The sequence below is a fragment of the Schistocerca americana genome, chromosome 1, assembly GCF_021461395.2.
Source record: "Schistocerca americana isolate TAMUIC-IGC-003095 chromosome 1, iqSchAmer2.1, whole genome shotgun sequence".
NCBI lineage: Eukaryota > Metazoa > Arthropoda > Insecta > Orthoptera > Acrididae > Schistocerca > Schistocerca americana.
This window is the reverse complement of record NC_060119.1, coordinates 254503257-254524972: the sequence shown is the minus strand read 5'-3', so window position 1 is coordinate 254524972 and position 21716 is coordinate 254503257. Positions and strand designations below refer to the sequence as shown.

General features: G+C 43.1%; 1 protein-coding gene across 1 annotated transcript in view; it reads right to left on the bottom strand.

The window, feature by feature from the left end:
* Positions 1 to 17557: 17557 nt before the first annotated feature.
* Positions 17558 to 21716, bottom strand: part of LOC124621828 (RWD domain-containing protein 4) — a 32591-nt gene continuing 28432 nt past the window's right edge. The window contains exon 4 of the mRNA XM_047147271.1: positions 17558 to 17865. Coding sequence (XP_047003227.1) covers positions 17677 to 17865 — 189 coding nt within the window. The 3' untranslated portion in view covers positions 17558 to 17676. The remainder of the gene's footprint in view (positions 17866 to 21716) is intronic.

The window sequence follows — 21716 nt, the reverse complement described above, 5'->3', positions numbered from 1 at the left end:
CAGTGACGTTTTGTAGCATTTGTTTCAGGATGGTTTTCTCAACTTATCACCAATACCGTGGACTTACAGATCTGTGTCGTGTGCATTCCCTACGTGCCTCTGCTATTACCGCCAGTTTTATGTAGTGCCACATTGTGTGGCACCACACATTCTGCAATTATCCTTAATTTATGAGTGTGAGTGTAGAACATTACCCCGGTAAAAGTGATACCTTGTACGTTGATAATTGGTACACTCACCCGACATTATTAACTTATCTGTGTGACAGAATGAGTAATGCTTGTTGAACTGTATGGAAAAACCATAGAGACATGCCAGCTTTATCAAAAACAACGCAGGTGAGATTGAGTTTATGGCTGTGCATGAACTTCTTGCTCTCAAGTGGCAGGACAAGCGGGAAGATTATTTCAACTTTTCATAAAAGCAAAATTATAGCAACTGACAAAATCGTCAGAAGCACAAATTAAAAAAGAAGGAAACCAGCTTGCATCATCAGCTACACTGAAAATATGGGCACCATCGACAGAAATGACATGATGAATGTCAGTAGAATGTGTACAAAAAACTCTAAAAGGCATAGAAAAGGAGTTTTTCATTTGGGGGATCCATTTCTGCTGAACATGAACGTATTATATAAAACTCAAAACAGGAAGAAATATTTCAATATCTGATTTTCAGCAGAAACTCATCAAGGAGATCCTAAAGATTCAGCACCAAGAGCAGAGACCAGTCGTAGAAGGAGATTGAATGATGCTAATAATCCCTTATGCCTAACCGATAACCACTTCATGTCACTAATCCCAGAAACGTCAAAAAAGAAGATCATCAAGTGGAAGTGTATTGTGTGTGTAAAACATGTAGAAGTTACACTACACAGTTTGTTTAAAATTTAATGCATCTCTACATTTGAATTTTTGCTTCAAAAGATACCACTCCTTCAAGTTTCACTAGTGTAATAACTTATGTTTTTTCTCCTTGTAATGAAGTACTTTGACAAAAATAAGAATCTCTTTATAAAGATTGAGAAAAAGAAACAATTCAACAAGATAATACTGCGTTTTGTGTCCTAACTTTATGTGGCTAATAACGACATACTGGTACAGTCGTATACATATGCACCATTTGAAAATCACACGCACATGGCGGGTAGCCACTCACACTAAACTACAGTAAAAAGCACCCGCTGCACTAAGGGATGGGCGGTGTAAAGAGCACATACACTTTGAAGGGCACCTAGTGAATGTGAGCAGGACACAATTGAAAAGGCTGTGTTGTCGGATTTACTTCGTGGCATGATACAGGGCAAAGAGCTCAGCTCTAAATACTGAGCAGTGAGCCGGAAGTCGATACCGAAAGACACAGGTGACAATGACTGCACAGTCAGTCCGAGAGCGATCAGTGTACACAAAGGTACTACCGCGAAGTTACATGCAAAGGTCGTGAAACTGAAGGCGATAGACTGAGGATGGAGAAGTGTCCTTAGGAAGCGAATGAAGGCTAAGGTTAACATGGGTCGCTTCATGGTGAAGGATTCACAACCCCTGGGAAAGGTGCAGGTAACGCGACGTTATGCCGCCGTAGCAAGTGCCAAAAGTGGACTCCAAGAGGTAACAGAGAAGAGGGATCAGCCCCATACTGATGATCAAAGGAATCATCGAAAGAGGAGGCATAGGATGGGTGGCCATGGCTTGCATACCAGCATGCATACCTGTTGAGGAGAAAGTCACAGCGATAGGACAGTGGCAGTTCAGCAGCTTCAGCATACAGACTCTCAACCGAGCTGGTGTAAAAGGTGTCTGTGGCCAAACAGATGCCACGATGGTGGATAATGTTGAGATGGTGAGGGATGGGAGTGAAGATGCATAAACAAAGCACCCATATTTGAGTTTCAAATGGACAAAGGACCAGTACAAACAGAAGATGGTAGTTCGATCGGCACCCCAGGAAGTACCATTGGGGACATGTGGGACATTGAGGAACCTCGTACAGCGGGTTGCCAGGTAAGATACGTGGGAGGACAAAGAGAGTTTCTTGTCGAGCATGAGCCCCAGGAATTTCATAGCGTCAACGAACCAAAGGGCAACAGGTCTAAGACGTAGAGATGGTGAGAGAAACTGCTTGCGTCGCCAGAAATTCATACAGAGAGTTTTGTCAGTGGAAAAGCGAAAGCCATTGTCGATGCTTCAGGAGTACACACAATCAAGACAGCACTGAAGACACTGCTCAATGAGACAGGTCCGTGGAGAACTGCAGTAGACGGCAAAATCTGCAACAAAATGGGAACCGGAGATGCCCGGTGGGAGACAGGCCATGAAAGGGTTAATGGTGGTATCGAAGAGGAAGACACTCAGAACAAAACCCTGACGCACACCATTTTCCTGCATAAAGGTGTCCAACAAGGGAGAACACAAATGCACCCTGAAAACTCCACTTTTTAAAAAGGCCTGAATGGAACAGAGCAGGCGACCACGGAAGCCCCATGTGTAAAAAGTACAGAGGATACCATTTCTCCAGTAGGTGTCGTAGGCCTTCTCCTAATCAAAAAACATGGACACAGCCTAGGATTTCTGTGGAAACCATTCATGACATGGATGGACAAAGTAACAAGAAGGTCAACTGCAGAACACCGTGCTCGAAATCCACACTGTGCATTTGTCAGTAAATTGCAGGACTCGAGCCACCATACCAGATGAGCATGAATCATGTGTTCCATCATCTCGCAAATGCAGCTGGTAAGAGAGATGGGGCAGAGTAGCTAGAAGGAAGGTTTTTGTCCTCACCGGGCATAGGTATGGGTATGACGGTGGCTTCATGCCAGCATCTGGGAAATGTGCCCCTGCCCAGATGCGGTTGTACGTGTCAGGCAGCAAGTGCTTGCCCGAAAGAGAAAGCTGCTGCAACATCTGAATATGGATGGCGTCTGGCCCTGTGGTGGAGGATCAGGATGAACTGAGAGCATGATCAATCTCCCTCATAGTAAAGGTGGCACTGTAGCACTCATGATTCGGAGAAGAGAAGGGTATTGCCCAAGCCTCCTCCGCTTGTTTCCGATGGAGGAAGGCAGGGTGATAGTGGAAAGAGCTCGAAACTTACGCAAAATGGCAGCCCAAGGTGTTGGAGATGACAATAGGGTCCACGATGACATGGTCAGCTACTGTCAGGCTGCAAATGGGGGAATGGATCTTGGTTCCAGAGAGCTGTTGGAGGCTCACCCACACGACAGAGCTAGGGGGTGGAACTGTTAAAAGAACTAGTGAATGAAATCCAGCTAGCTCATTTGCTATCCCGAAGAACATAACTACACAGTGCATGCATCAGTTTATAATGCATGCAGTTTACAACTGCAAGATGATGGTTAAAAATGCGGCAAACACGTCTCCGTGCATGAACTGCATCGTAGCATGTCTCACTCCACCAAGGGACAGGACACGACGTGGTAAATACGGAGTGTGAGGAATGGAAAGTTCTGCAGCAGTAAGGATAACTTTGGTGAGATAGTTGACCTGGTCATCACAACTGGGGAAATCTTTCTTTGAAGGTCGCCAGGGGGGAGTAAAGCTACCAGTCAGCCTTGGTAAACTGCCATTCGAGCCTGCATGTGGATGGGGTAGGAGTCAGCAAATGGACAGCACACAGGAAATGGTCACTCAAGTAGGTGTCAGAAAGAATGGACCACTTAAGACAATGGGCAAGTTGAGCAGTGCTACAGGATATCTCCAAATGAGAATAGGTGTGCAAAGAGTCGGAAAGGAAAGTGGGTGCTCCAATGTTAAGGCAGAAGCGGTTAAGTTGGTTAAGAAGGTCAGCCAAGAGGGCACCTCTCTGACAGGTCCTGGGAGAACCCCAAGGGGGATGATGCACATTAAAGTCACCCAGTAGCAAAAATGGGGGAGGTAGCTGCCCAATACGCTGAAGGAAATCTGCCCTGGTTATACTGATGACAGAGGGACATAAATGGTACAGAAGGAAAAAGTCTGGCAGGGAAGGAAAATGCGAACTGCAATGGCTTGAAGACGGGTAGTCGGGGAGATTGGTTGACTATGAAGGCCATCCTGTGTGAGCAGCATGACGGCCCCCTTGAGATTGAATGTCAACCTCAGGGGTAAGGTCAAAACAAACTGGTAAGCAATTTCGTTTCCTGAAGGCAGAGTACATGTGGATGCTGCAATGCAAAATGCAGCCGTTAATCCTCTTTGTGGGACTGAAGGCCACGAACGCTCCTTTGGAGGACACTCATGAGGAGGAATAGATGTAGGTGTGTGTACTCAGCGGCCGCTGAGTGACAGCCGGTGTAGAGTTGCTACTACAGGGCACAGAAGCAGGAGAATCTTGCTCTATGGGGTCCACAGAAGCATTGGCTTGCTTGTGGAGTTGGTCCATGGAATCCAATGCTGAAAAATGGTTGGTGGTGCGCAGTGGTGAGACTGAGGCCAGCCGGGCTAAGGTATCACGCGGTGACACCATCGAAGAGGATTTTTGAGTTGGCAAAGGAGAAGACCATTCGCCTTTGGTGGACTTCTTCGAGCCCTTCTAGTTAGAGGAAGACTAGGGTGGTGTTTGAAAGGAGGGATGGAGGAAGTCTTCACGAGAGTACTACTCCTGTCCTTTACGGTGGGGGGATGGCAATGCTATCTTGACACTGTGTGATTTCACAACCTCAGAGCTGAATTAGATGACGATTGGGTTGTGGGGTGCTCAATTGTGCGGTTATCAGTGCCAGTACAAATTCCCAACCTTTGCTCATTCCAAACTCACCACTTGCATGGATGATGATGAAATGATGAGGACAACATGAACACCCAGTCATCTCAAGGCAGGTGAAAATCTCTGACCCCGCCAGGAATCGAACCCGGGACTCTGTGCTCGGGAAGCGAGAATGCGACCATGAGAGCACGAGCTGCGGACAGCTGAATTGGAGGCCGCATATCTGCCTGGCCACGTACTTCATGGAGAGTGGGGTAACAAGAACACTGGATAGTGCACTTTTTCCTTTACCCGGATCTCTTGGACAGCCCGCTCATCATTATACATGGTACAATCCCAATAGGTGGCAGCATGGCTGCCATTGCAGTTGATACAGCAGGGAGAAGGAGGTGAACGATCGCCCTTATGCACATCCCTACGACAGGTTACACATTTGGCTGGATGTCGACGAGACGCTCTAGTGTGGTTGAAATGATGACACTGGCAGCAGCACATCAGGTTCGGAATGTATGGCTGGACTGTGATAATTTCATAGCCTGCTTTGATCTTGGACAGAAGAACCACTGTATTGAATCTGAGAGAAAGTGTGTGGGTGGGCACTAAGGAGGAATCTACCTTTTTTTATCGACGTCAAGCGGCCTAGTGTTAATGACAGCCTGGGAAGAATTCAAAGTTCTATGAGCCTCGACATGAGCAGGGTAGCTGTAGAGAAGTGAGGCGACAAGCAGTAGTTGTGCTCGAGAATCAGAAGTAGTCTCCAAAAGCAAAGTGCCATTCTGTAAATGAGAGTAGGATTTCATAGAGCTGGCAACTGATCAACACCTTTCTGAATAATAAATCGATTTACTGTGAAGAAGGGCTGACCGTCTTCAGTACGTGAGACCTTGAGGAACCGTGGTGCAGTGGGAGGGGTCTTTGCATCATTAGCCACATTATGTTTACATTTCGTTGATGTTGATTGTGAAGATTATTGACTCATTGCAAGAAAATCCCAATGATTGCCAGTGACTCCAATGGCGCGCTCCTTCCAACTGGGGGGCGCCTTCACAAGGGGGTGCACTGTCATTGGGTGATTGTTCACACCTCAGGTCACACCTCCTGAACACCTGAGAGAGGGACCAATTGGAACTTTGGGAAGGTTGCAGCTCAGTCATCACGCTTCCCTGGGCCTGGCCTGTACCTGGGGGTACGTGCGAACTATATCTGTTGATCCGGAGCTGGGAATTATGCGTTATATAGTCACCTCTTAAACATTGGATGCATGGGCACAGAGAAAAAGAAGAAAAAGAGGAACCTCAATGGCTGAAGCGAGGAAGGTGACGAGAAGGGAAAAAAAGAAAGGAAAAGGGAGCGAAAAACAATGGCAAGACTGTTCTTACACCAGCGACTTACAATGCCGAACATTCCCAATAACACCCCAGACCTGTTGCCCAAGGGAGGGGAAAAAGAATAACAAGAGGATAGACATGCATCACAGAAGGGAAAAAATGCTGCAAAGTCTGGGGCCCCGTGATAGCCAAGCAAGAACGGGAGGGGGGTTTCTGGTGAGGTGTTTTCCTTCAGCAGTTACAAAGATGACTGCATGTGGGACTCCGCCTATGCCTTCTTTTGCGTCCTGCACTCTTGCCTTTTTTCCCCAATGTGTCATGGAAGGACTACTACTTGCAGAAGGATGACTCTGATACTCACCAATCTTCCATTTGGGCATTTAACTTGGAGGAAATAATGCAAGAGCATGAGATACTCCTTGCTTCAATACTTCCAGAAATCTTCTGCTGATTTTTGACAGTGTCTGAACTGTCTCATCAACTCTTATGATCAGTGGCTCGAGTCCTGTCGGCAGTGTCATAAATCTCTTCCCTGCAGAGAAGCATGCTGGAGTGAGTATATCTCCTTCAATTTGAGAGATGGGACTAGAGTTTAGAGCAGCTTCAATACTCATGAGCACAATCGGTAGCCCTCCTTCATCCATACTGGAGTGTCCGAGTGCTTTTCGGAGAAATATTTTCGTCGAGTTGACCATTCTCTTCCAGAATCCTCCCTGCCAAGCTGCATGTGGGGCTATAAACTTCCAAGTTATGCCATGCCAGTGAGATATCAGTGGCTCTTATCAGCAGAGATGATTGTCCACTATTCTGTTATCTCTTTGTTGGCTGCATGTAACGTTTGGGCATTGTCACTGTAGTTGGTTGGTGGATTGCCACATTTGTCAATAAATCTTTGTAATGTAAACAAGAATCAATCTGTTGATGCACTGTACTAGCTCTAGGTGGTGGTGGTGGTGGTGGTGGTTAGTGTTTAACGTCCCGTCGACAACGAGGTCATTAGAGACGGAGCGCAAGCTCGGGTTAGGGAAGGATTGGAAAGGAAATCGGCCGTGCCCTTTCAAAGGAACCATCCCGGCATTTGCCTGAAACGATTTAGGGAAATCACGGAAAACCTAAATCAGGATGGCCGGAGACGGGATTGAACCATCGTCCTCCCGAATGCGAGTCCAGTGTGCTAACCACTGTACTAGCTCTAGCTAAAAGACTCTAGTCACAGGACTGGTAAACAGGGCAGTATATCATTTTGTTGCAGTACTTCTTACTTTGATCTACAATGGCCTTGCAAAATCAATGCCGGACATTTGGAAGGATCTGTGCAATGTTACCTGGTCAGCTGGTAGTGGAGCTTCTGTTATTTGACTGGAAACACTGCATGCTATTTTACATGAGAGGCAGCAATGAATAACTTCCTTTGTTGTTTGACGGGAGTGTACTACCCAGGTGGAGGAAAGAGGCTCTGTAACTGCAATTCTAACTTTAAGATGATGTAAATGGATGAGAGTATCTAGGATTAAAAGCTTTGTAAAGTGATGGTTTCCATCCAGGATAAGTGGATGCATTCTTCTATGGTTAATGGAGCTGATAACCTAGATGCAACAAATCCTCGTGCAACAAATCCTCATCCACAATGGGGTTAAGACTCTTCAATTTTTTACCCACTGGGTAGTGGAGTGTTTTCCTTCAGAGCTTTGTGTTCTTGGAAAAAGCATAGTAGTTGCTCAGCCTTGATCCACTTCATCAAGACATTGCTATTTCTTCAGTGTGAATTTATCTTGGCAATAAGTTTTATTTCCAGAATGAGAACATGGGCTGTGACTATCTGTAGTTTCTCATGGGAACTCTGTAGTTTCTCATGGGAACTAAATCTTTCGATATCTATCAGTGGTTGTTGTGTCTCTGCAAAGAGGACCTGTGGATCCAAATGCAAGTTTTTAGTTTGCAGCAAAGAAGAGACAGTCATTTGGCAAGCGACAGGGCTGTTGTGAAAACCAAGGTGGGCCATGCCACCATTTGCCCATTATGTATAAGATTTGAGTCATTCCTCCTCTTGACAGATGATCTGCAGTATTGTCTCTACCTGGACAACGTCTCCACTGGGATTGGGTGGGGTACCTATGAATTTCGATGACCCTGTTGCATACAAAAGTTTTCAAAGTATTGGGATTACCCTGTAGCCAAGCAAGTGTCACCCTGACATCAGCCAAAAGAGTTACTCTACTTATCTGTGGGTTGGTAGCCTTGCAGTAGTAACATAGAACTCTCATCCTCATTAATGCCGCCAACAGTTCCAGTCACTGCAGTGTAACCCTCTTCATGGGTGGTAGCCTGCTTTTGTTACACATCATATGGACATGAGACTCAGCATTTACAGTGCACCTGACATACAAGACCACACCATAAGCTCACTCTGAAGTAGAATAATAATAATAATAATAAAATTAAAAAAAAACATGAATGCCACTGCTTCCACTTTCAAAGCTTTTGATCTGTCTTCAGATATGCCAATGCCAGGCTAGTCATCACATCAAACCTTTCTACTGTTTACTTACCTGCACTGCAGAACTAGCAGAAAGTGTCATGTATTGACAGATCATTTCTACTTCAACATTGCTTGCATTAAGACACATATACAAATGATGAGAAGTTAGACATGCTACTTTTATGTGGCAAATGTCAAAGAAATGCTGTTGAAACAGTATGGTGGTACAGGGATGTCTATCCTGATCATGACTGTGTCACACTGGGCACTTGCACGAATTATTAGGTCACTAGAGTGAACAGGTAGCTTCATCACCACCAGCTGATGCATTGTTGCAGTGTGCGGGAGCTGCCACTACATTGGGACGGGTAATCCATTCATCCCCATTTTTGTGATGGATGAGGTACACAATATTCACCCCCTTTTTTTCTAAATAATTATCTGCATTTCACCAGTAACACCAGCAAAGCTTGGGTCCTCCTCCCAACCTACACTGATGTTTTTAATGACTTAAGGTAACATGTACACCTGAGGATGTGGCTATAGGTCATGACTTTTATTGCAAGGTGTATTACCACAGCTGCATAGATACCTGGAACCCACAGGTGTTTGTAGGACAGCTTATTAGCCAGATTAGCATATTTCAGAGCCCTTAAAAATGCCGTCTCACCCACACTTGACAATACAAAAATCAAACAATGGAAAATCCAGGATCGAATGTAACAATAACAGAGAAGGAAAGTTGCTACTCACCGTACAGAGGAGATGCCGAGTCGCGATAGGCACAATAAAAAGATTCACACAATTAAAGCTTTGGGTCATTAAGGCCTTTGTCAACAGTGTATACACACACACACACACACACACACACACACACACACACACACACACACACACACACACACACATACACAGACAATACGAATATAATAGGGGGAAACATTCCATGTGGGAAAAATATATCTAAAAACAAAGATGATGTGACTTACCAAACGAAAGCGCTGGCAGGTTGATAGATACACAAACAAACACAAACATACACACAAAATTCAAGCTTTCGCAACCAACGGTTGCTTCATCAGGAAAGAGGGAAGGAGAGGGACAGACGAAAGGATATTGGTTTTAAGGGAGAGGGTAAGGAGTCATTCCAATCCCGGGAGCGGAAAGACTTACCTTAAAGGGAAAAAAGGACAGGTATGCGCGCGCGCGCCCACACACACACACACACACACGCACACACACACACACACACACACACACACACACACACACATCCATCCATCCGCACATACACAGTCACAAGCAGACATTTGTAAATGCAAAGAGTTTGGGCAGAGATCTTTTTATGTGCAGGTGAAGGATTAGGTGGGTGAGGGCAAAGGCTTGTTCAGTTTGGAACTGGTATAGGGACTGATGGAAAGAAGGGTTACAGCCAGAGGTGGGAACTTTAAGTGTGAGGCCTTTGGGGGTAATGCCAAATGTCAGACAAACCAGGAAAATAAAAATATGGGAGCGTAATCTGGCTAGGGCGAAGGCATGTTTGCGGAGGGAATGTAAATAAAACTTAATGGGGTCGTTGTGGGGGTGTTGTGAGGGTGACATGGTATTATAAGGTGGAAAGTGTAACATGAGGCTGAAGTGAAAACGAAAATAAAAATATATGGGGAGAGATAAAGGTGAACTAGAAAGCAACTGGAGATCTGGTGTGAAAAAAGGCGAAAAATTTTTGGTAAAAGCTGGGCTATGTTGATCCTGTGGTGAACTTGGGTTGGTAGACAATGATGTGCACAAAGGTTAGGTGGTTGTGTTACCGCCAAACTCTTTGCGTTTACAAATGTCTGCTTGTGACTGTGTATGTGTGTGTGTGCGCGCTCCCGGGATTGGAATGACACCTTACCCTCTCCCTTAAAACCAACATCCTTCCCTCTTTCCTGATGAGGCAACAGTCTGTTGCGAAAGCTTGAATTTTGTGTGTATATTTGTGTATCTATCAACCTGCCAGCGCTTTCGTTTGGTAAATCACATCATCTTTGTTTTTAGATATACTTGACAATACTATAGATGTAACTAACAAAGTATATGGAGTGGTATTAGAGCTGAAAATAACTATTTGTGCCTTACAAGGAGACTCTTGGCATGGTCACTATTGTGCGGACACTACGCTTAGCACGCAGATGCGAGCAAAACAAATGAAACTTCAAATGTTTGAAAGGTGAGGAGCAGTGGGGGGAACAAGCTCTGCCTCCCTCTCATAGGTCAGCCAGCCTCAACCCATGTTCTTTGTTTCTGTGAAAGAACTGACACACGAATCACCAGTCCCTACTGGTGTCATGATAATCATACACAAACCCTGTGATGACCAGGAAAAGAAAGTGCTATGCGCAATACAAAGTGGAGTGCGCGCAATACAAAGTGGAGTGCACAAAACATTTGGTAATGGCTACCACATAATGGCTACCACATAATGGCTACCACTGTGGTTCATGGTGTGGGTTCCTGTAGTCATGTCCTAGTTCATGAACCACGGGCAATGTATGAGTGGCCAAGTAAATGGTCCCGACAGTCGGGATACCAGTTACTTTGGAATAAGGCTGGGCATCTCGGACATATTCTGAGTCGTGGTCACCTTTGTGCTCATACGGCAAAGACTACCAAATCCACCGGTTAGTCCCTCAGCCGTTAGGGGTAAAACCCAATGGGACTCGGGGCAAGTAAGGCTAGCAACCTGCTTCCCTGGTACTTTAAATATGATGCTGGCAACAATCAGAGCAAAATGCCTCGGACCTTTGGAGGTGACGGAGTCCCACCTCTAACTGACAAACCAGGGACTCCTAAGATACGACTTGGCAAACAAAGGGTAATGAGATGGGGAGCTATTAATATCAATGGGGGCTACTTGGGGAAGAAGGTAGAGCTGCCAGAGGCTGCAAGTAAGATGGGGCTGGATGTTTTAGCTGTTAGTGACATTCGGGTAAGGGGTGAGAAAGAAGAGGAAGTGGGAGAATACAAGGTCTACCTGTCAGGAGTCAAAGCAGGAATAGCACAATGGGGTGTAGGGCTTTACATCAGGAAAGAAATGGAACCCAGCGTAGTTGCAATAAGGTATGTAAACGAACGACTGTTGTGGATAGATTTGACAGTGTCTAGCAAGAAAATTAGGATTGTGTCAGTATATTCGCATTGTGAAGGGACAGATCAAGATAAGATGGATAGTTTTTATGAGGCACTCAGTGATGTAGTTGTTAAAGGACAAGGACAGTGTTCTGCTCATGGGTGATTTGGAAATCGAACAGAAGGGTATGAAAAGGTTATGGGTAAATTTGGAGAGGATATGGAGGCCAACAGGAACGGGAAACAACTCTTGGATTTCTGTGCCAGTATGGGCTTAGTAATCACAAACTCCTTTTTTAAACATAAGAACATTCACCGGTATACTTGGGAAGGCAGGGGAACCAGATCTGTCATTGACTATATAATAACAGATCAGGAATTCAGTAAGGCTGTGAGGGACACACGTGTATTCAGGGGATTCTTTGATGACACTGATCATTATTTAATCTGCAGTGAAATTGGGATTGTGAGGCCGAAAGTGCAGGAGGTCAGGTCCATATGTAGGAGGATAAGAGTGGAGAAATTTCAGGATAAGGAAATCAGGCACAAGCACATAACAGCGATCTCAGAAAGGTACCAGTTAGTTAAATGTAGTCAGTTACAGTCATTGGAAAAGGAATGGACAAAGTACAGGGACACAGTACTAGAAGTGGCTAAAGAATGTCTTGGAACAGTAGTGTGTAAAAGTAGGATGAAGCAAACAGCTTGGTGGAATGATACAGTCAATGCAGCCTGTAAAAGGAAAAAGAAGGCGTATCAAAAATGGCTACATACCGGAACCCAGGTAGACAGAGAAAGTTATGTTGAAGAAAGAAACAAAGCCAAACAGATAATTGCAGCATCCAAGAAGAAATCATGGGAAGACTTTGGAAACAGGTTGGAGACTATGGGTCAAGCTGCTGGAAAACCATTCTGGAGCGTAATTAGCAGTCTTCGAAAGGGAGGTAAGAAGGAAATGACAAGTATTTTGGACAGGTCAGGAAAACTGCTGGTGAATCCTGTGGATGCCTTGGGCAGATGGAGGGAATATTTTGAAGAGTTGCTCAATGTAGGTGAAAATGCGATCAGTAATGTTTCAGATTTCGAGGTAGAATGGGATAGGAATGATGATGGAAATAGGATCACATTTGAGGAAGTGGTGAAAATGGTCAATAGATTGCAGTGCAATAAAGCGGCTGGGGTGGATGAAATTAAGTCCGAACTCATCAAATACAGTGGAATGTCAGGTCTTAAATGGCTACACAGGATAATTGAAATGGCCTGGGAGTCGGGACAGGTTCCATCAGACTGGACAAAGGCAGTAATCACACCAATCTTTAAACATGCAAACAGAAAAGATTGTAACAATTACAGAGGTATCTCTTTGATCAGCGTTGTGGGTAAAATCTTCTCAGGTATTGTTGAAAGGAAAGTGCGAGTATTAGTTGAGGACCAATTAGATGAAAATCAGTGTGGGTTTAGGCCTCTTAGAGGTTGTCAGGACCAGATCTTTAGCTTACGGCAAATAATGGAGAAGTGTTATGAGTGAAACAGGGAATTGTATCTATGCTTTATAGATCTAGAAAAGGCATATGACCGGGTTCCTAGGAGGAAGTTATTGTCTGTTCTACAAGATTATGGAATAGGAGGGAAACTTTTGCAAGCAATTAAAGGTCTTTACATGGATAGACAGGCAGCAGTTAGAGTTGACGGTAAATTGAGTTCATGATTCAGAGTAGTTTCAGGGGTAAGACAAGGCTGCAACCTGTCTCCACTGTTGTTCACATTATTTATGGATCATATGTTGAAAACAATAGACTGGCAGGGTGAGATTATGATATGTGAACACAAAATAAGCAGTCTTGCATATGCGGATGACTTAGTTGTGATGGCAGATTCGATTGAAAGTTTGCAAAGTAATATTTCAGAGCTAGATCAGAAATGTAAGGACTATGGTATGAAGATTAGCATCTCCAAAACGAAAGTAATGTCAGTGGGAAAGAAATATAAACGGATTGAGTGCCAAATAGGAGGAACAAAGTTAGAACAGGTGGACGGTTTCAAGTACTTAGGATGCATATTCTCACAGGATGGCAACATAGTGAAAGAACTGGAAGCGAGGTGTAGCAAAGCTAATGCAGTGAGCGCTCAGCTACGATCTACTCTCTTCTGCAAGAAGGAAGTCAGTACCAAGACTAAGTTATCTGTGCACCGTTCAATCTTTCGACCAACTTTGTTGTATGGGAGCGAAAGCTGGGTGGATTCAGGTTATCTTATCAACAAGGTTGAGGTTACGGATATGAAAGTAGCTAGGATGATTGCAGGTACTAGTAGATGGGAACAATGGCAGGAGGGTGTCCACAATGAGGAAATCAAAGAAAAACTGGGAATGAACTCTATAGATGTAGCATTCAGGGCGAACAGGCTTAGATGGTGGGGCCATGTTACACGCATGGGAGAAGCAAGGTTACCCAAGATACTCATGGATTCAGCAGTAGAGGGTAGGAGGAGTCGGGGTAGACCGAGGAGAAGGTACCTGGATTCGGTTAAGAATGATTTTGAAGTAATAGGTTTAACATCAGAAGAGGCACCAATGTTAGCACTGAATAGAGGATCATGGAGGAACTGTATAAGGGGGGCTATGCTCCAGACTGAACGCTGAAAGGCATAATCAGTCTTAAATGATGATGATGATGATGATGATGATGATACCACATAATTGCTTGCTGAGATTGCAATGTCACAAATGAATCCATATTTCAGAACACATTGCTCCTAAATTGCTATGTTACACTTACTGTAATTTTGCACAATATCAACTTTCACTAACAGACATAGGAACATACTTATTTCTTTCACAATTAAGTTTCTAATGGCAGAGTCCTTGCATCAAAATTTTTCTGCTCACTTGCCGCATCAAATATGGGTAACATTCTGCTGCCTGAGTGTTAGTCTCTGACGAACATGATGATTGATATCATTGGAAGCTTGGATATTTTTAAATTCGAGCTTTCACTGATATCCACCATCATCTTCATCAGGGACTAAAACTTACTAAGTTTTCAGATGTTAAGTTCCATGGCAGAGTTCTATGTTGCCATATGCAACGTGTGTGTATTCGTTGTGTTCATATGTAGGTGTGCTCTATTTTGCAGATGCATTCTTCTGTACACTCTCTCTCAAAATTGGACTTTACAACATGTTGTGCATGCCAGTAACCAAAAATTGGTTACTGTTTAGATATTTATATGCAGAAAATATAGTTATTTTAAATCGTCTCTTATGAAATAGTTCACACATAAAAATTCGCTATAAAATAGCATATATTAAATAAATTCACATTTGAGGCAGAATTTGCATCTATATTTGCATTTATCACAAATGCAATTTTTCAGCTTTCTATTCATGGCAATGTGCCTGAAAAGGAAATTTTCATTTTCAAAATATTTCATGTTTGAGTGTACCTGCACGTGCCCCAGTTGGTTGAACAGAATCAGTGCAGTGTCATGGGCTGAAGTGGAGACATGCCAGAATGGTAAAAGACCCTGTCGTGTTTGGATTTGCCTCTGATCACAATGCGAATAAAGTCGCCCAATTTGTTGGTGTGCCATCACAGATGGTCAAACATGCCTGCAAGGAATAATGTAACATGGCATAACAGCAGTGATCGTAGTAACTCCTCCCTCTCATCCTAGTGTCTGAGTGAGCCACTATCCCTTTCTAAGTTTCACCGACCTAACCCATCTCCCCCTAAGAAAGAAAACATTTGTTCTGAAAACTAGGAAGTGTGTAACTTTAACATTTGTCTATTTGCAATGCTACACATTTTGCCTCACAGAGGGAAGTACTGGATAGCAATCCTGTCTCATAATTTATTAGTTTTCTTGACTGAATTTTCCTTTGATATATAGCACATGTCAAAAACACTAATAAAATTCACACAACCTTCCAGTTACATGGCTGTGGTAATCAGCATGTAAATGTTTGCTGTTTTGGAACTGCCAAGAGCAATACGGTTCAATCCAGAGTGTGCAAAAGCAATTTACTGTATTTCCAATATATATGATGAGTCACCTGATCACTTAACATCAAATGTATTACTGGGATTCACTAAAGAAACAGTATTTTGCTGCCTGCTCAATGCTGGTAACTAGATACTGCAATTCTGAAGCAACCAATCCTCGTTACACAGAAATGGGCGATGGCCCTAACTTTCTTGGGTAAATAAATACACAGCTTTACAAAATTTCATTTAAAAGCCCATGAAAGAAGTGAGAAATGTGCTAAATTTTAACACCAAGACTTTTGGAACACTACAGGTTACATATGTTTACTTTACACAACAGATCAATTACTTGCACTGAGAAATCTACTACACTTGGGAGCACTGAAAATGGCAGCTGGGATGGGCAAGCCAATTCCCACTCCCCTTTTCTTCCCTTCATTCGTAAGTGTCACTGAGAAGCCTTTGGCCTAGTCCAGCTTGGTTAGTGAGTCTAACCACATACTGTTGCCACAGTGTAATTTCTACCACAGGTGCTGTATGGGAAGAATCTTAAGAAGCAATGTCTATTAAATTATCACTTATCATTAATAACATTAGTATGGCAACACTGCACTTTATTTATGCTACTGCTGGCACAACTTTTTTACCGTTTGTCAGATTTGGCTCACAAGATTAGGCTCAAAGGGTTCTGACTTGGGACAGCTGAGGTGTTAAGGTGAGAACGTTAGTGTGGGAAGCATGCAGAAAAGGTGGAGAGTCCTGTCTATATTTGCCCCTCCATCTGCCAGTTTCATTGCCCCTAATACAGACTGATTTAAAATAACTTTTACACACTTAGTAGGCATAATGTATGTATCGAAATAAGAGTGAAACGTTTAAGTTTTGTCTGAAACTGCTTTACTTCTGAGTTATGATGCACAATGTCGTTTGTGGCAGACATTACACAATTAACCAATACAGGATTTTGGCATGTTGCACTCTTCCACATGCTGACTGATGTTGCTTTGTCGACAGTCCCCTTGCACGTTTCAAAGTATCTCAGAGTTGCTTATTCCAGTAACTTGACAGGTCGTGCAGGACGAGACGCCTGGCTCACCACATTTCCGGGTGCAACTGTGCAGGAGGAGGTGAACGGAGCCTGCAACATTCTGACAGTGGAAAAGAGTCGGGCACATTACTGCCTTCTTCTTTATGGACATCATTTTGAACATGTACTGGAGTACACCTGCAGTATGTAGGTGTGTTGAATTTCAGGTGCCTTTGTGTCGTTAGTTTCTGAGAAGAAAAAATCTTCCTGTTGTGTTCTCTACTCCAATGCGTAACTCTGAAGTAAAGCAGTTTCAGACAAAGAAACATTAACATTTTACTCTTACTTCGATGCATATGTTACACCCACGAAAAGTGTACAGTTAATTTTGAATTACCCTGTATAATACCAGAGGGTGTGTTCTGATTCTAGCAATGCCATCCTTTCTCACTGTTGCATCATGTCTATCTTAGAGGACCAACCTTTCCTTGTCACTTCTAGTTCTTGTTTTTCAAAATTTACAGTGATGTTCTGTATCTGTTAGTTTTAATTTTCGTATTGCGAGACAAACTTCGAGGACAATAACAATGGTGAGTATGTCACTCCCTCTATGACAGAATTCCAAATGCTTGCACTGAATGCAGCAGAAGTTAGTTGTCCTCCACAAGTTTATCAAAGCCTTCAGTATGTTTCTCTTGTCTGTACTGTAGTAAACACTTTGGAGCATACTATAAAGGAGTACCATAAATCAATGGATTCTTCATACTGTACCAGAAATTTAGATATGAACATACTCCGCACTATTACACTACTGGTTCATACACAAGGCAATTAGCAGGACAGCACTGTGTAGTGCACACAAAAAGCAAAAACTTCATTCTTGCAGTTCATGAAAAGAGGATTAAAGTTAATAAAACAATGAATAAAAATTGTTAACATTTTTATTCAACAAATATTTCGGAACACAATGTTGCATACCCTGTTTGCCACTAGCTGTCTCACTGCAGTGTATGACTGGAAGCATTGCTAGCCTCTACTGCTTCTACGAGCCTGTTGAGGGAGCTAGGGTCTCAAGCTGTTTAGGGCCACTTTGTGATAAGTGTTTCACAACATCTACCCAGTCCCATCCACGAGGGCGGTCGCCTTTTGCATCAACTCTGTCCCACTGTTTTCGTTTTTGAGCCTTGCTAAGCTGTTCTTTCTTCACTGCTTTCTTGATTACTGGACTGTCCTAAAATAAAATAAAAATACTGTGAAAATATGTTCATAATTAACGAGCATCATTCAGAAAAGTGGTTTGCAACTCAATCATATCATTACACAATATTTTCCAATACAACTAAAGAAAAATAAAATGAACAATACAAATTTGATTTCTCATAGTCTGAGCCAAATAGTTATTACTTAAAAAAAAGGAGAACAACTGGTAATTGTTGCCCTATTACACAAAAATCTATTAAAATGTGGCATACTGATTACTATACACCACAGGATAACCTTTCTAGAAAAACATTTCATGTAACTTACTATCATGTTGTATTCAGAGATGTTTGATATTGCCACATTACACCTGACTGGAATGCCACAATGAGATGGTTTAAACCCATTGCACCTTAATGTCACTTATCCCCAGTTGCACTTCCCCCATCCAACCACATCTAAGAATAATACTCCCTTCCTCTGCCATTTAATTTCTGGATCTTTGTATCTGTACTGAATAATTTATTGGGCCTACAGAGGTGCACAGATAGGAATCATGTGGCAGGATTTCATTTCACTTGCTTCATAGCCATCACGATCACACAGCTCCAAGTTGTGAAGAAAGTTAACAAATAAATCTTGCTGCTGTCTTTTCAGGAGTTCAGGGACAGAAAAAAGAAATATCTGCTTGTAGTCTGACAGTGTACCAGTGGGGAATTAAAAGATTAATTGTGAGCAAGCTTACCTCACATCTTTTTATACAGGAGATACATGCCTCGATTCTTCCCGATAGCAAAGTTATTGGTCACATTATCTTTAAATTTCTGATCACTTGTAAGCTGTTTAACCAGGTTTCTTCTTGCGGCAATTTTGCACAGAGAACTTTATCATTTGTTACCGAAATGCAAGGCAATTTTTAACTGTTTCAAGGATGCTCTCACTTCTTCAGCAAGAAGCAGAAGTGACAGGGAATGCAAGCCTCAATTTGATAAACTTTGTTAACCCTTTCGTGGGCAAAATTATTGAGCAGTTTTTTTTTAATGAGTGGAGAACAGATAGTAATTAACAGATAGGTATATTTATCATACAGAATATCAAATTTGCTCCAACTGTGAAAGTGAGGTCACACAACAAGGTGGGAAGTATTCTTCCCACTGCCCTTCCCTGGAGTTAAATGACAAAAACAACTTTTTCAATATATGTCATTTTTATTTGATAAATTTACTTCTCTTGTTACAATGACTGTTCACAATTATTTGCCATGAAATTTTCTGAAACATGGGTCTATGCAAAGTGGTATTTGACAATATGTACAAACACAGCGAGTGCTCTTTTCCGCAGCATTGGTACTACAATGACGGCACATCCAGTAGGTTTCTCCTAAAATAGGTTGATGCTCCCCTACAGCCACATGACGAAAATCCTCAGGTACTTTACCCCTTTTCGCCAGAAAGACAGGTTTTTGTCCACGCCTTTTTTGGGATGAGAGGCCAGCGATCAATTGTCTGGCTAGATGGATCCTGTATGTGAGCTGATCATGCTGTCCACTTTCTCTTTCACTTATTTTCCACAGGATAAAACTGTTCACTGCAGCAACGTCCACCAGGAAATAAAATATTCTGTGCCACCATTTTACAGAATGTCTGCCAATAGCATACCTTTCTCGTAATTGATCAAACCTATCGACACCACCCATTATTTTGTTGTATTCTGCCACAACTTCAGGACAAGAAATCTCTGTACTAGTACCATCCTTGTTTTTCCTTTTCACTGTTGCTGTTTCTCATGGGTCATGAATTGACGACAGGAAAGTGACTGGACGGTTACACATCCATTTTACTGCAGAAATGGCTCTTTTTGTTTCAAACTGGAATTCTCCTCATTCCAATTTTACGTTTTCCTTCATAAATTTGGGTAAATCAAAAGTATTTACCTTATACTATAGCTTCGAGGGAGGGAGGGGGGGGGGGAGGGGGGGGGGGGGGGGGAGGAATTCACAAAATGTCACGCTAACAGCACTGAAAGGCTCCTCTACAGAGCAACACTCAGCTATACAATGCCTCTGCGCAAAGGTACAGCAAAAACGGCAGGAACTTCCGATTGGAAGCAGTACCCTATACTGTTCACTAGGTGGTAGCACCGTACAGAGGTGGGAACTGTGAATCTTACGGGACTAGGAGCGAGTTCACTGTAGTGGGAAGCACGTTTCCCACGGCTCACAAAAGGGTTAATACATTATAAATGTTTTGAAGAACATTGTTCATTAGGAATTTAAGAAGATCTGCACTTGGTAAATACAAGAGTTGACTGAAAAGTAATGCCTCCACCTTCATAGCTCTTCAAAAGTTGACACCATTGGTATGCAGCAGGTACTGGCTTGTTCTGTAGCCTCTTCTCTACAGCTCCAGTTCATGCTAAGGCTTAGCATTGAATGGTTGTGTTGTTACAGTGTAAAGTATGAAACCATGCACAGTCAGTCAGTGTGATCTAAGCAACGTGCAGTCATTGAATTCTTGACAGCATAAGATGTCACCCCAAAGGAGATTCATCAGAGAATAAAAGCAGTTTATCATGATTATGTTAATGTGGGTATTGTGAGTTGCTGGGCGAGTAAGTTTAAAGATGTTGAGACAGGAACCTCTGACCTGCGAGACAAACAAAGATTTGGATGTCCTGTGACAGCAACCACCGAGTTTCACAGGCCAAATGTTGACTGATTCAGGACAATCATCTTATCACTCAGAGAGAAATTACAAGGACAATCGGCATTTCACAAGAATGTGTCAGCCACATTATTGCTTTTCTTGGTTATAGGAAGATCTGTGCACAATTTGGCTGTTGGTTGTTGTGCATTAGGGCAAAAAATCATACACACTCAAGTCAAAACTATAGAATACAAACACAGAGGAGTTAAAATCTACTGTCAGACAGTCCCAATTGACATAATAGAAGAGAGCTAAAAACAGGCACTTGGAGAAAGGGCTAAAAAAGACAACATGCAGAAATGGAGGTCCAAAACTAAAAATTAAAATTAAATGGCCTTCACCATATTGCTTCAGCAGATAAAAAGTAAAATGCAGTCGACAGCCCCCACGTCATTCGCTAAAACAGCTGATAAATCAGATGGGAAACCCAAGCTGGAACGTAAATGGTTATAAAAAGGGCAGTCCATCAGGAAGTGGCGGACAGTTAAAATTTGAGTGCAATGTGTACAAAGTGGTGGGGTAGCACCTCTTAGAATATGACGATGGCTAAAAAGGCAGTGTCCAATACGCAGCTGAATTAAAATAAGACGAGGTTTTCCAAGGTGCTGGGAGAGGCTTAATAAGCTGAAGCTTATTCTCATGAAAGGAAAACCACTGGCGATGCCAAACGGACACCACCTCCCGACAGACGGCAATGAAGAGATCGGAGGGAATATAGGTACTCGCAGGTTGAGTTACAAGAACTGCAGCCTCTGCAGCAGCCTCGTTTCCTCGCAGACTGACATGACCAGGAACCAACAGAAACATGACACTGACTCCAAAAGAGTGAGCAAGTGACAATTTTCCCGCACCCGCTACACTTAAGGGATGGGCAGTGTAAAGTGCACAGCCTTTGATGGGCACCGAGTGAGTCTGAGCAGAGGACACAATTGGAAAGGCTGCGTCGCAGGATGTAATTCTTGGCCTGATACAAAGTGAACAGCTCGGCTGTAAATGCTGAGGAGTGTGCCAGAAGCCGATATCGAAAGACATGGGTGCCAATGGCGAAGGCACACCTGACCCCACAGTCAGTCTGAGAGGTACCAGTACAAAGGTACTATCGCAATGTTACATGAGAAGTTCACGAAACTGAAGGTATTAGACCGAGGATGGAGTAGTGTCCTTAGGAAGCAAATGA